This window comes from Somniosus microcephalus, chromosome 15, assembly GCF_052327205.1.
Source record: "Somniosus microcephalus isolate GS21.2 chromosome 15, FLI_Smic_1.0, whole genome shotgun sequence".
Lineage (NCBI taxonomy): Eukaryota > Metazoa > Chordata > Chondrichthyes > Squaliformes > Somniosidae > Somniosus > Somniosus microcephalus.
Window position 1 is genome coordinate 48,440,468 of NC_141001.1, and position 14,217 is coordinate 48,454,684.

General features: G+C 45.2%; 1 protein-coding gene across 1 annotated transcript in view; it reads right to left on the minus strand.

Moving 5' to 3' along the window:
• The window catches only part of LOC147106717 (uncharacterized), a 199,665-nt gene that overhangs the window by 32,060 nt on the left and 153,388 nt on the right, over window positions 1-14,217 (minus strand). The window contains exons 8-10 of the mRNA XM_086007774.1: window positions 5,630-5,721; window positions 1,942-2,013; window positions 95-197 (exon numbers count right to left, since the gene is read on the minus strand). Coding sequence (XP_085863900.1) covers window positions 95-197; window positions 1,942-2,013; window positions 5,630-5,721 — 267 coding nt within the window. The remainder of the gene's footprint in view (window positions 1-94; window positions 198-1,941; window positions 2,014-5,629; window positions 5,722-14,217) is intronic.

Here is a 14,217-nt window from a genome sequence, read left to right on the forward strand (position 1 = left end):
GGGGTCAATGAATCAGGATTGGCTGACAAAGATATTTCTTGCTGAAGCTGAGACAGTGCAGCTAACCTGACATGCAAAGCTGGCACAGTCTTACCTTAATAGCTTTGAACCTTTCTGCTTCATGCTCAAAGTTGTTAAAACAGTTAGTGCAGTTGCAGTTACTACAAAATTCTCCATTGGCAAAGCAATCACAGTACCTGCAGCACAGAGGAAAAACCAAACGAAAACAAATATACCACAATAGGTAAGATATAAGTAAGGTTTACAGGGAAGGACAGTGGAATACAGAACTAATTTTAAAATATACTTTTATAAAATGAGGAGGCATTTTAGTAAACTCTTTAATTACATCTATATTGTCTGGCAATACGATTGTATACTTGTTTTTTGTAGGTTATTTTTTTCCTTTCAGCTCTTTAGGTTTCCTTGTGTATAAACAATTTCCGACCTCAGGGAGCAAGCAAGCAATTTGCTCTTCTGATTCTGCCAATTGCACTCTGCAATTATGAAAACCATTACTAACAGAAATAGGTGGAGATGTAAAATGTCATCCAAACATTTGGGACCTTTGATAACGTCATGTCAAAACTTTTCATTAATGGACTCTTCCACACATCTTTCCTGAATGCTATCTGAAATTACTCTAAACTATATAATCTCGACAAGCAACTATAAATACCAGGACACTCTCCTCCTGACCTCAATGACATCACTTCTTGCCTTCCTGACTTCCATGATGTCACTCTTATGTTCAAACAGCCTGACAAATTGCTGCTTGACCTCTGCCTCCAGGACAGCCCAGCCCCTCACTGGGTCTTCAGTTTAACTTTTAATGGAGTGAGAGCAAAATACCTGGCAGCCAATGCCCAACATCCTGGGCGATGTAATCACAGCTCCAAATATGGATATACAACGTGTACTTCTTGCAATCTAGTATACTGTATTCGCTGCTCACGATGTGGTCTCCTCTACATTGGGGAGACCAAACGCAGATTGGGTGACCGCTTTGCGGAACACCTCCGTTCAGTTTGTAAGGGTGACCCCGAGCTTCCGGTTGCCTGTCATTTTAATTCACCACCCCCATTCCCACTCAGACCTCACCGTCCTTGGGCTCTTGCATTGTTCCACGGAACCCCAGCGAAAGCTCGCGGAACAGCACCTCATCTTCCGATTAGGCACTTTACAGCCTTCCGGACTCAATATCGAGTTCAACAATTTCAGATCATAACCTCGGACCCCATTATATTTTTACATATATTTTTTATCCACACCTTTGTTTTGTGCCCTTCCCCCTTTTTTTCTCTCCCACATGGCAGCTGTCTCTCATTCTGCCAGTGCATTTCACATCTAATCTAGAGACGTCTTTTGTCTCTTTACTAGTCCTATCACCATCTCGTCTCATTTTGAATACCTCTTAATGTCTCTTCACTTCTCTTTTGTTCTCTCATCCCCATTTCCCAGCCCCCAAACTGGCCTTTTAATCGGTTTCATTTCCTGTTTTTTTCAGTCCTGACGAAGGGTTTCGACCTGAAACGTTGACTCTATTTCTCTCTCCACGGATGTTGCCTGGCCTGCTGAGTTTTTCCAGCATTTTCTTTTGTTATTATGGATATTCAATTAATCATCGGAGGTGCCTATGTGTGACCATGGCTAGATTTACCAACATTCCCACACTCAGCAGGAGTCTCACACGTGAGATTGTGATCTGACAACCTCTCACCTCAGGGTCACTAACTCACTAGCTTCCTCTTTGATTCTCTTATTCAAAAATCAGAGAAAACAAAAGCAGTAGAGGTAAGGCTATCCTCGCATCTTTAGTGCTAGTGAAAGGGCTCGATAAAAACACGACAGTATTGTTCGATCAACAACTGAATGTTTGTTTCTTTGTATTCCATATTTCTCTGTAAAAATTGAACAACAGCTTTTACCATACACACTTACAGTTTGAGGCACTGGGACTTGGTGCAGTTACAAGGCTTTTTAGACCTTGAGTCTGTTGTCATTATTGGCAATCTGAAAGAAACAAACCAGATCTCACAATGCGTCTGCTTATTATTTCTATAAACTGAATTGTTAATAGTGTATTCAATCAGGATAGCCATGTAACTGTTTCCATTATTAGATCTGAGCAGGCAAGAATCCCTGTGAATAATTTCAGTGGCATGATACTGGCAATCATCCCAGCTATTGACAACATCACTACATACATAAAATACTAATTAAAGACATTTTTCATAATAAAATATTTTTCTTAACTGAATAGATTGAAATAATAATTTAGCATCTGTAACTAATATATTGATTTCTATCAGTTTGCATGCTCTTAATCACCAAATCCTTTTTTGTAATTTCCCCCTCCTCCCCTGAAGACGATGGGCGCGATTTTGTCAATGCGGGTGCATTAGAGGCGGGACTGCTGCTTGTTGGGTTTTAGTCCCGCCTCTATCGACTTCTGGCCAACCCACGCTATTTTCCCTTGATCGACCTTGTTAAGCCTGCCCAGCAGACTTAGCAGGCCAATTAAGGGGAAGCCGGTTAAAGGGAAGGTCAGCGCATGACACTTCACCTGTCAAAAAGTTTTGACAGATGAATTGTCATCATTTGACAACTCTGTGAAACTGTCAAACACTGACATTCTCTGTTGTTTGATGAGTTCTTGTATTCAAGACTCATCAAACCTCTTTTGTGAGCAGAAATTAGATGGTTGTTGCATTGGAGAATGCAGCAGCCATCTGTCATCTCTGCCGGTGAGATGCGAGACTCTTCGCATCCCCAACTGTTGAAGCCTGCAGGAAGAAACAAAGGTAAGTAAACATTTTCTATCACTTTCCACTCACCTCACATACTTACCTCTTCACACTTGCACCCATCACTTACCTTCACAGTGCACTTTTGCACCCCTCTGACTCCCACAGACCCACTGCTCGCCTCGGTGACCCTGGCGGGGTTCGCAGCCTTCGGGAAGCCCGCACTTGTGTGGGTAGAATGGGAATAATCCTCTTATCTGTAATCCCCTTTCGCCTCCAGGAGATGGGACCCGGCGCGGGTCGGCTACCCGCCTCCCGGGAAGATGGCACGGAGGCGGGTTGGGGGTGGGATGGGCATCCGCCCCCAGATTCTGCCATTTTCCCGGCAGTCCCGCCTCCAAACCCGCCTCCCCAAGGCTGACAAGATCGTGCCCCAAGACTCTTACTGGGATGTGGCTCCATGTGCAGATACCAGTAACCCATCACTGTAGGGGTTGCAAAATTTCCCCTATTTCCCTGAAGATTGAGAGAATATTGGTCCTCATCACGGACGAAGAATTGCGTGACCTGAATTGTCTCAACATCAGGACTTTAAGATTAACATGGTACCCTTTGAGTTTCGAACTGTGCAAATTGCAGAGGGGTCTGAAAAGAACACGGACAACACAGGAGTCGAGGAATTCTGTGGAAAATATTCACACACCTTGAGACAGTACTTTATTAATAAAATCGTTCCCTGGAGTTTGGGCAATCACAAAAGGTTTTAAAATGGCCACAGAAAGCATTGGCCAAGAAGAATAGGACAAGCAAGCAGCTCGAGAGGTCTGTGTGCACAAAGTGGGAGGATACATGGGCGGTGAGTCAGACCTGCCAATCAAAGGGAGGTTCCCTTCAGAAGCACTTGAAGTTGTTTATTGACTTAAGCAATTGCCCACTTGAGAATTGACCGCGGGACAATCGATTTGTAACTGCTATGTTTACACAGCAATTCAAGGCATTCACAGACAATGATAGACTGAAATCATGGAATGGATTTCGATTTACAACCGTTTTAAGAATTGAATGGGTTTTTGAATCACTCATTCTGGACAATAGAGCAGTAGTATTCCCTTTTGTTTCAGCCCAGGTAAACTCCGGATGTGGGCAGGGTCGTTTCGGCCCCACAGTGCAGACACACTAACCCAGTCCAACCACTTTGAGTTAGTCAATCACAGCTTTTCTCTTGTGAATTGGAACTTTTTGGGTGCGAATTTTCCAGACAGGCAAACGGCAGGGGGGGGGGGCTCACAAGGTATATATGATAGCTCCTGAGAAGCTATCGCTCTTTTTACTTCCTGGGACCACAGGTGAGCCTCTCTCTCTCTCTCTCTCTCACTTCGCGGGACCACATGTGAGCAGAGTTTCTGACTCCTCAGCAAAGCAACCTAGTAAGGAGTTGGGGGATGGTAATTAAGGGGATATCGCTAAGATTGTTTAATCAACATTGTAGTCACTTACCCCTCATTTTTGCCATCTGCATTCCCCCATTTATGCAATTTTACTGTAATTACTGTGTTCGTGTGGTATAGTTTGATATTTGATTATAGTTTCTTTTAGTTAATAAAACTTGATTTTTCGCTCATCCAAACCACGTGTCCATTTTAATATCATTAATTATAAGTCCTGCAGTCAGAACTGGAAGGCGGGATAGCGATTCGAAACCGCTGTTTTAAAATTGGTTTATTTGGAATTGGTCAGAGTGCAGGCAAAGGCTGCAGACCAGGTGAATTACCTTAAAACCAGTTAAAAGAAGCCCCCCCCCCTTACAATGACTACCTCATCAAAGTGGTTGTTCTTCATCTGTGGGCCTAGAGACTGTTAGCAGGCTATTCAACTGGGGAGCATCACAGACTGTCTGCGACATCCACTCACATGTATTTTCCACAACTGGATAGTGATCAGGAGCAGGAACCATGACTGATTTATCCCCCCCTTAGCTTAAGTATACTGAGGTCAATTGTAGCAGCCCAACTACTGTCTCAGCTAGGATCAGTTAGCTCGGCACCAACTGGAGATTGATCCTGGGATCCTCCTGGTCTATATGGTTCATACCACAGCACACAATGATTTTATTCACTGAGCCATCAGGAGAGCAATCACCAGTCAATTCTTTTTTAACTATTATTTCTCTCCCTTGCTCCTCTTGTCTGCTGGTTCTAAGTACCATCTCCAGCCTACTACGTTTAAGCAGGGGTCATGCTCCCAGGCCGTTACTGGCCATTAGGAGGTTCACAAGAGTGGGCAGGGGTCACTCTATCTCTGACTTTGTCTCCCTCTCTGTTTGAAAGCACCTGGCTCTGAAATGTGCAAAATGGTACAATGAAGATTTAGGAAAACGTATTATATTGACTGGGACATGAGGAGTTGACTGACAACATTTTAGAAAAAATGTGATCCTTTTAGGCCATGAACAGATGGTATGCCCACAAACTTGCACCAAACCTAAATTGCATGGCGATATACTACTGACTGGATCAGCTCATGATCGACTGCTCCAGGCACTGAGAAGGAGGTTAGGGACTTGGTGTTGGTGTTGGGCACTTGCTGGGCAAGCATGGTAAATTTCTCTATACCAATGATGTGCCTCAACTTCAGAAGTTGTACCAGGATGATAGTCTCATTTAGAGAGGCCACTCTCGATAGAAAAAAATATCAGATTAGTGCAACTTTGTGCTGTGGGTTCATGTTCATGAGGAACTGGATTGAGACTGCTCAACTAGGATGTAGCAGTTAAACTTTCCAATAAATTGACAATATTTTTTCTATAAAGATTTCAAAGCATTTTCTCTTAACATTGCCTTCACAACACTACTAATTTAGGATAACGCATTGCGCGTACTTACCTTGTTAGAGATATAGTGGAAGGGATATGGACACTAGCCTCTGAGACGAGATTGCCATTTTCAGGGATTGGGCCACCAGGTGCTTGCTGTAGCTGTTCAAAGCAAGATTAGGTAATTGAAATACACTACTAAATATTTTTTTCATTCCATTATTGCATATATTTTAAACATTTTTATATATTTCTTTAGGTATGCTGAGTTGAATTCAATCTCACACTGAAGTCAAGGAATTGAGAATAGACTCAGAGTGAGAGTCTGTAAAAGAAAGCTCCAAAGAAACATATTTTACTGATGTGTGTAGCTGGGAAAACTATGAATTCAAGGGTAATAAAGTGCAGCATGGCATGTCCAAGCTCCAATGGGGCTTCACATCTTCAATTCCTCAAATGGGAATTGCTAAGCATGAAGCAAAAGGGAAGAATACAAAATAAGAAGCAGAATCACAATAAGTACTACCTAGCCTGAGTAATAGTGACATTGCCAGAAACCAGATAACAGTGTATTGCCGTCCTGTCTAACTCAGCAGCTACTCTTCTGTTCTTTCAATCAGCAAGTGTGAATTGCAGAAAAGGACATAGCAATATAGTAACTGCCCAATGGCTCAGTTGGTACATATATATGGTCCTTTAGGGAAGGAAATCTGCTGTCATTACCTGGTCTGGCCTATATGTGACTCCAGACCCACAGCAATGTGGTTGACTCTTAACTGCCCTCTGAAATGGCCTAGCTCAGTTGTGAGAAACCGCTACAAGAAACAGTAATAAGAATAAACTGTGCAGACTGCTGCGGTTCAAGAAGACGGCTCACCACCACCCTCTCCAGGGCAATTAGGGATGGGCAATGTGGCCTTGCCAGTGACGCCCACATCCCAGGAATTAATAAAAATAAACACAAATCCAGGCAAGCAATGATTATATTTGCTCCCTTCCTTTCCTGAAGGTGTTGATTTTTTTGTTGACAGTGGCCATTCTTCATGTGTGAGCTTAGACAGTGAAGGATAGATTTTGTAATTGGTTACGTTTGTAAATAGACTGTAACCAATCAGAAAAATAAGATTTGCTATGGCAGATTTCTATCCTTTTAGCACCCCAACCAATTTTCCGGTTGGGTATTGATGGCAGAAGAGCCCGTCAGTTTTCTGTTAATGTTTAGATGTCTATGCATTTTCCCAGCTTACACTGGTAAAGTGTCATGTCAAATGTGCCTGTCACCTCAAACAGTCTTTTAAGGACTGTGATGGTGCCATGCATCTTAATTTAAACACAGTGAAAATGTAGATAGGAGGAAGAGCTTGTAGGATGTCGTATTGGGAGCTTCGCAAGAGCAAAGGAGCGCTGACTATAGTAATACCTGCATGACTTGCATTATAATTTATTGTTTTAATATTATTGACGATTGCAAGAATAATTATGTATATCACAGTTTATTTCCATTACTTTAATATTTCTGGGCTCTGAAACCCATCCTGCTTACCTGTGTTAGATATTCTGTCGGTACCACAGTGTATCCCAAATTGCCATTGTTCGGTGCTGGGGTCTTTGCAGAGTCAGCCGTTAGATTGGGGAGGTTGGGCCTGATTGTTGGAAAGGAAATTGGAGAGGCACACTGCTGAGAGAAAGGCTGGGCCACTTTTACTGCTGGACTCTGTCCCTGCAGAATTTATTTCCAGAAAAGATCAGTTGAAAAGATCAAGGTGAATAAAAGTTTATGTAATTTTTAGTATGTACATTGACATGATTTGATGCACGTTGCATAGTGACATCTGACTGTCCGGCAAGCCAAACACGTTAATAAAAACTGTAATAACAACAGAAAATGCTGGAAAAACTCAGCAGGCCAGACAACATCTGTGGAGAGAGAAACAGAGTTAACGTATCAGGTCGAAGACCCTTCGTCAGAACTGAGAAAAAAGCAGGAAATGAAACAGATTAAAAAGCAAGTTTGGGGGCTGGGAAATGGGGCAGGGGATGAAAGAACAAAAGGGAAGGTCTGGGAGAGGTGAAGAGACATTAAGAGATATTCAAGGCAAGACGAGTTGGTAATAGGACAGGTAAAGAAACAAAGGATGGCTCTAGATGAAGTGTGAAATGCGCTGGCAGAATGAAAGACAGCTGCCATGTGGGAGAGAAAAAAAAAGGAAAAGGCACAAACCAAAAGTGTGGATAAAAAATATATAAAAATAAGATAGGGGCCGAGGTTATGATCTGAAATTGTTGAACTCGATATTGAGTCCGGAAGGCTGTAAAGTGCCTAATCGAAAGATGAGGTGCTGTTCCTCGAGCTTACGCTGAGCTTCTGTGGAACAATGCAAGAGGCCGAGGACGGTGAGGTCTGAGTGGGAATGGAGCGGTGAATTAAAGTGACAGGCAACCGCAAGCTCGGGGTCCCCCTTACAGACTGAATGGAGGTGTTCCGCAAAGCGGTCACCCAATCTGCGTTTGGTCTCCCCAATGTAGAGGAAACCACATCATGAGCAGCGAATACAGTATACTAGATTGCTAGAAGTACAAGTAAATCGCTGTTTCACCTGGAAGGGGTGTTTGGGGTCCTGGACAGTGGGAAGGGGGGAGGTATAAGGGCAGGTGTTGCATCTCCTGCGCTTGCACGGGAAGGTGCCGGGCGAAGGGGAAGGGGTGCTGGGGGTGATAGAGGAGTGATCTAGGGTGTCTCGGAGGGAGCGGTCCCTACGGAATGCTGAAAGGGGAGGGGAGGGGAAGATGCATTTGGTGGTGGGATCACGTTGGAGGTGGCAGAAATGGCGGAGGATGATCCGTTGAATGTGGAGGCTGGTGGGGTGAAAGGTGAGGACAAGGGGAACCCTATCATGGTTCCGGAAGGGAGGGGCAGGGGTGAGGGCTGAAGTGCGGGAGATAGAATGGACATGGTCGAGGGCCGTGTCAACCACGGTAGAGGGGAATCCTCGGTTGAGGAAAAAGGAAGACATGTTGGAAGCACTGGTGTGGAATGTTGCATCGTCGGAGCAGATGAGGCGGAGATGGAGAAACTGGGAGAATGGAATAGAGTCCTTACAGGAGGCGGGGTGGGAGGAAGTGTAGTCCAGGTAGCTGTGGGAGTCAGTGGGCTTGTAGTGAATGTTGGTCAATAACCTATCTGTAGTGTATGTACTTTGCAGAAGGAACTATATTCTGCAGCCCCTGTATGCTGCAGTACCAGTAGTGACCACCCCTGTATATAAGCCTGTGTAGTAACTTTGCATAGTAGTTCCAGTTTTGTCTCCACTCAGTAAACACCTGTTGTAACCAACTCCTGCAGTCCATGTCTCAATTACACACGGACGTAACACTGGCGACGAGCAGATCCGAACTTACCTACAGTTCTGCACCACCTCATGGGGATCCATCCCTGAAGCGAAGTTGTTAGAGGTCGAGGCCAGAAGGAAAAAAATAAATAAAACAAACAGAAGAAACGGGCGTCGACCGTGGGCAACCGCCTCTGATTCATCGGATTTGAAGATTTGCAGGAGAGGCTGTCGAGAGCGGGGCTTGGTTATCCTGTCTATGGTGTTCCAGCTAATCGGGCTGGTGGCAGGTAGTACACTGATCCTTCCTGGGCTGCGGCGGGCTAGAGCTCGATTGGGTGGCTTTTCAACGGGGCCGAGCAGTGTTGTCGGGAAGAGGAGAGAGAGAGAGAGGGTGGAGCACACAGGGCGCGGCCGGTGCTACGAAGCTGGGCAGCGTACAGACCCAAGAAGAGGGAGGAAAGTGTCCCGTAGGGTTTGCTCTGACGACGGGAAAATAAAAGAAATTAGAAGCGCAGAAAGCCGCGAGGAGCTGCAGTTTGCCACGGGGACCGCGGAGAGCAACGTTAGCAGCAGCGCGGGGGGGAAGTGCGCGAAGACCATAGGGCGTCGCCATCAAGGCATAAAAACGCCAGCAACAGCGCTAGCAGCAGCGGAGAAGACAGAAAGCGCGGGAGGCGCCATCTTAATCCAGCGGGGAAGAAGGCAAAGCGCGGGAGGCACCATTTTGTTCAATCGGGGAAGAAGGCAAAGTGCGGGAGGCGCCATCTTAGATTTCCAAGATGCCGAAGACTGGCAATATCACTGCCTTCAATAATGCAATAGAAGACTGGACCACGTATGTGGAAAGAGTCGAAGTATATTGCAAGGCAAATGAAGTAGCCGATGAGAAAAAGGCATCGGTACTACCAAACTTAATGGGCGCAAGAACGTACAGCCAATTGTGGAACCTGATCACTCCAGCCAAACCGATGGCGAAGAGTTTTAACGAAATTGTTGATATCCTACAGGAACACCTAAATCCTACACCGCTGCTGATAGCAGAAAGATTTAAATTCCACAAGAGAAATCAACATAAAGATGAGAGCAATGCTGATTACCTTACGGAACTACGCAAGCTATCAAAGCACTGCCAGTTCGGAGCAGGACTGGCAGGTACACTACGGGACAAATTTGTCTGTGGAATCCTGAGTGAAGGAACCCAGAAGAGGTTACTCTCAGAGAAAGAGCTGACGCTAGATAAGGCTTTAAGCGCGGCAGTATCGTACGAAGCAGCAGCAAGGGGAGCTGCGGAAATACAGCAAAAGCCACAGGAATACAGCACCCATGAAATGACACGGGGATTTGAAAAATGTTATCGGTGTGGCAGAACAACCCATGACCAGAAGGACTGCTGGTCCAAGGACAAAATATGCAGGCAATGCAGAAAGATGGGACACATTGCACGAGTTTGCAGGTCTGGGAAGAAGACTAACGACAACAAAAAGGCCACTAAGGAACAGTACAGGAAAGTACAAAAGATGACGGACAGTAGTTCCGAAGACCAGAAGAGCGATAGTGAATCCGGGAAAAAGAGACTAAGCTGTCTCAAACTTCACAACGTAATCGCAAAAGAAGATCACCAAACCATTTGGGTCACCCTCATGATAGCAGGGTCCCAAGTCAAAATGGAATTGGATACAGGATCAGCCCTGACCGTCATGAATCGACGAGACTATGAGCGGCTATTCTCACACATACCCTTGAAAGAGACATCCATTGTCTTGAAGACGTATACGGGGCAGAAAGTATACCCCAGAGGGAAAATAAGGGTGCCTGTCGAATACAACGGCAAGAAAATACAGAAATTGTATCTGTACATACTGCAAGATGGTGGACCACCGTTATTGGGACGTGAATGGATCAGAAAGATAAGTTTAGACTGGCACTCCATTCAGGCACTGACTGTGGCTGGTAAAAAGGATGACGACGTCACACCTGGCCGATTGTCAAAAATCTTAGCTAAAGCTAAAGAGGTATTTCAACAAGAACTGGGAACTCTTAAAGGCGTAACCGCCTCAATAAAAATAGAAGAGAATGCAATTCCCAAGTTTTTCAAAGCAAGACCGGTACCGTATGCAATTCGCCCAGCCGTCGAGGCAGAGCTGGAGAATCTGGAGAATGCAGGCATGTTATCTAAGGTAGACTGGAGCGAGTGGGCGACACCCATCGTTCCTGTCATGAAGAAAACGTTAAACAATAAGTCTGAGGAGCCAAGGAAGGTTCGCATCTGTGGGGACTTCAAGGTGACGGTGAACCCACTCCTTCACACAGTACAGTATCCTCTCCCGAGGATAGAAGATATTTTCGCCTCACTATCTGGAGGGAAGCGTTTTACAAAAATTGACCTAGCACAAGCATATTTGCAGATGGAGGTTGAAGAATCCTCTAGGAAGTATCTCACGATAAACACTCACAAAGGTCTTTACCAGTATAATCGACTGGTATTCGGAGTAGCATCAGCTCCGGCGATATGGCAAAGAGCGATGGAACAAGTCCTGCAAGGGATTCCGGGGACTCAGTGTTACTTGGACGACATCCTAGTGACAGGTGAAAATGACAGTGAACACCTTGCCAACCTAGAGCAGGTGCTCACTAGACTAAGAGAACATGGGCTACGAGCCAATCGCCCCAAGTGCGAGTTTTTTAAGAAACAGATATCGTATTGTGGCCACGTGATTGATGAAGAGGGGTTACATAAGTCCCCTGACAAAATTGAAGCGGTAGTTAAGGCTCCAGCGCCTGAAAATGTGTCGCAACTGAGGTCATTCCTCGGATTGGTGAATTACTACCATAAGTTTTTGCCGAATTTGTCCACAATTCTGCACCCACTGAACGCCCTACTACAAACTGGAGTAGCATGGAAATGGAGCGATGAATATAAGCGGGCCTTTCAGAAGAGTAAAGACCTAATCACTTCAAGAGAAGTATTGGCTCACTACAACCCATCACTACCAATAAGACTGGCATGTGATGCGTCTCCCTATGGCATTGGAGCGGTACTATCACATAAATTCCTTGATGGTTCAGAGAGGCCGATAGCTTTTGCGTCACGCTCGTTAACTTCAGCCGAGCGTAATTACGCCCAGATTGACAGAGAGGCCCTCAGCCTGGTGTGGGGGGTGAAGAAGTTCAATCACTACCTGCACGGTCAGAAATTTACTCTACTAACTGATCATCGACCTCTTGTCTCCATTTTCAACCCTCAGAAGGGCGTCCCGATAATGACAGCACAACAGCTACAGAGGTGGTCCCTTTTCCTAGGGGCACACCAATATGACATCGAGTACAAAGGAACTAAACAGCATGGGAATGCTGATGGATTGTCGCGCCTACCATTGCCGACGGTGGAAGAAGCACCTGCAGTGGATCCTGTGGAGATATTCCACTCGACCATAGTCGAATGTCTACCTGTGACGAATGCAAACATAGAAAAGGAAACACGAAATGACCCGACACTCTCCAGGGTCTATGATTTAACGGTGAAGGGATGGCCAGCACATGGCGAACCACTGTTGCCAGCATTCTCGCCGAGAAGAGAACAGCTGTCAGTGTGGATCCAGAGTAGTAATTCCACCCAAATTGAAGGATAGAGTGCTCAATGAGCTTCATGAGGGTCATCTGGGAGGGGTAAAAATGAAGAACTTAGCCAGAGCATTTGTGTGGTGGCCGGGAATCGAGAGAAATCGAAGAGATGACCAAGAGCTGTACAGGATGCCAGAAGGTCCAAAACGCCCCACCACAAGCCCCTCTACACCCATGGGAGTGGCCCTCATCTCCATGGCAAAGGGTGCACATTGATTTTGCTGGTCCATTTATGGACTCGATGTTTTTAATTGCGGTGGATGCACATTCAAAGTGGCCAGAGGTAATAAAAATGTCCTCAACCACCACAGAAAAAACGATCACAGTCTTATGAACCATATTCACCAGAAATGGGCTGCCTGAACAGATTTGCTCCGACAATGGACCACAGTTTGTGTCTGACGAGTTCCGGAGGTTCTTAAAGAACAATGGTGTTAAGCATTACACATCTGCCCCATATCATCCAGCAACCAATGGATTGACTGAGAGGTTCGTTCAAACATTCAAGAAGGCTATCAAGGCAATGTGTAATGAAGACATACCCCTACAACACAAGGTGGATAACTTCTTGTTTGCCTACATGCGACACATGCGGTTACCAACCAAACTCCAGCCATGATGTTCTTCAATCGAAGACTACGATGCCGCTTGGATTTGGTTAAGCCAAACATCAGAAGAGATGTGGAGAACAGGCAGTTTCAGAATATGAATGAAAGGCCGACCAGGAGTTTTAAGATAGGTCAGCCAGTTTTGGCCCGGGACTACTGCACAGAGAAATGGCAGCCAGGAACGATCTGCACACGGCAAGGACCTCTAATGTATATCATGGACGTTGGAGAGAGCATTGTAAGACGCCATGCTGACCAGATTCTAGAGTCACTGGAAAACGTCAAATCCACACCACGATCCGATACACCTGGTGATGAAACCGAAGTACCAATTGCATCTACCTCAGAATCGGTGATATTGGAAGCAGACGAACCAAACAACGACGTTGATCCCGAATCAACTTTGCCAGAAGAACCTGATACCCCAAAGAGGCGTTATCCAGACAGAATCAGGAAGCCTCCTCAAAGACTGAACTTATAATTGCTTAACTTCAGCTAATGTATATAGCAACTGTAATTGTAAATATGTTATTTAATTATTAATCGAATGTTATGTACTGTTTAGCTAAAAGGGGAGGAATTGTAGTGTATGTACTTTGCTGAAGGAACTATATTCTGCAGCCCCTGTATACTGCAGTACCAGTAGTGACCACCCCTGTATATAAGCCTGTGTAGTAACTTTGCATAGTAGTTCCAGTTTTGTCTCCACTCAGTAAACACCTGTTGTAACCAACTCCTGCAGTCCGTGTCTCAATTACACACGGACGTAACACTATCCCCAGAGATGGAGACGGAAAAGTTGAGGAAGGGAAGGGAAGAGTTGGAGATGGACCATGTGAAGGTGAGGGAAGGGTGGAAATTGGAGGCAAAGTGAATGAAATTGTCTAGTTCAAGGTGAGAGCAGGAAACGGCACCAATACAGTCATCAATGTACCGGAAAAAGAGGTGAGGGAGGGGACCCGAGTAGGACTGGAACAAAGATCCACATATCCCACGAAAATGCAGGCATAGCTAGGACCCATGCGGGTACCCATAGCAACACCTTTAATTTGGAGGAAATGAGTTGAGTCAAAGGAGAAGTTGTTCAATGTGAGAAC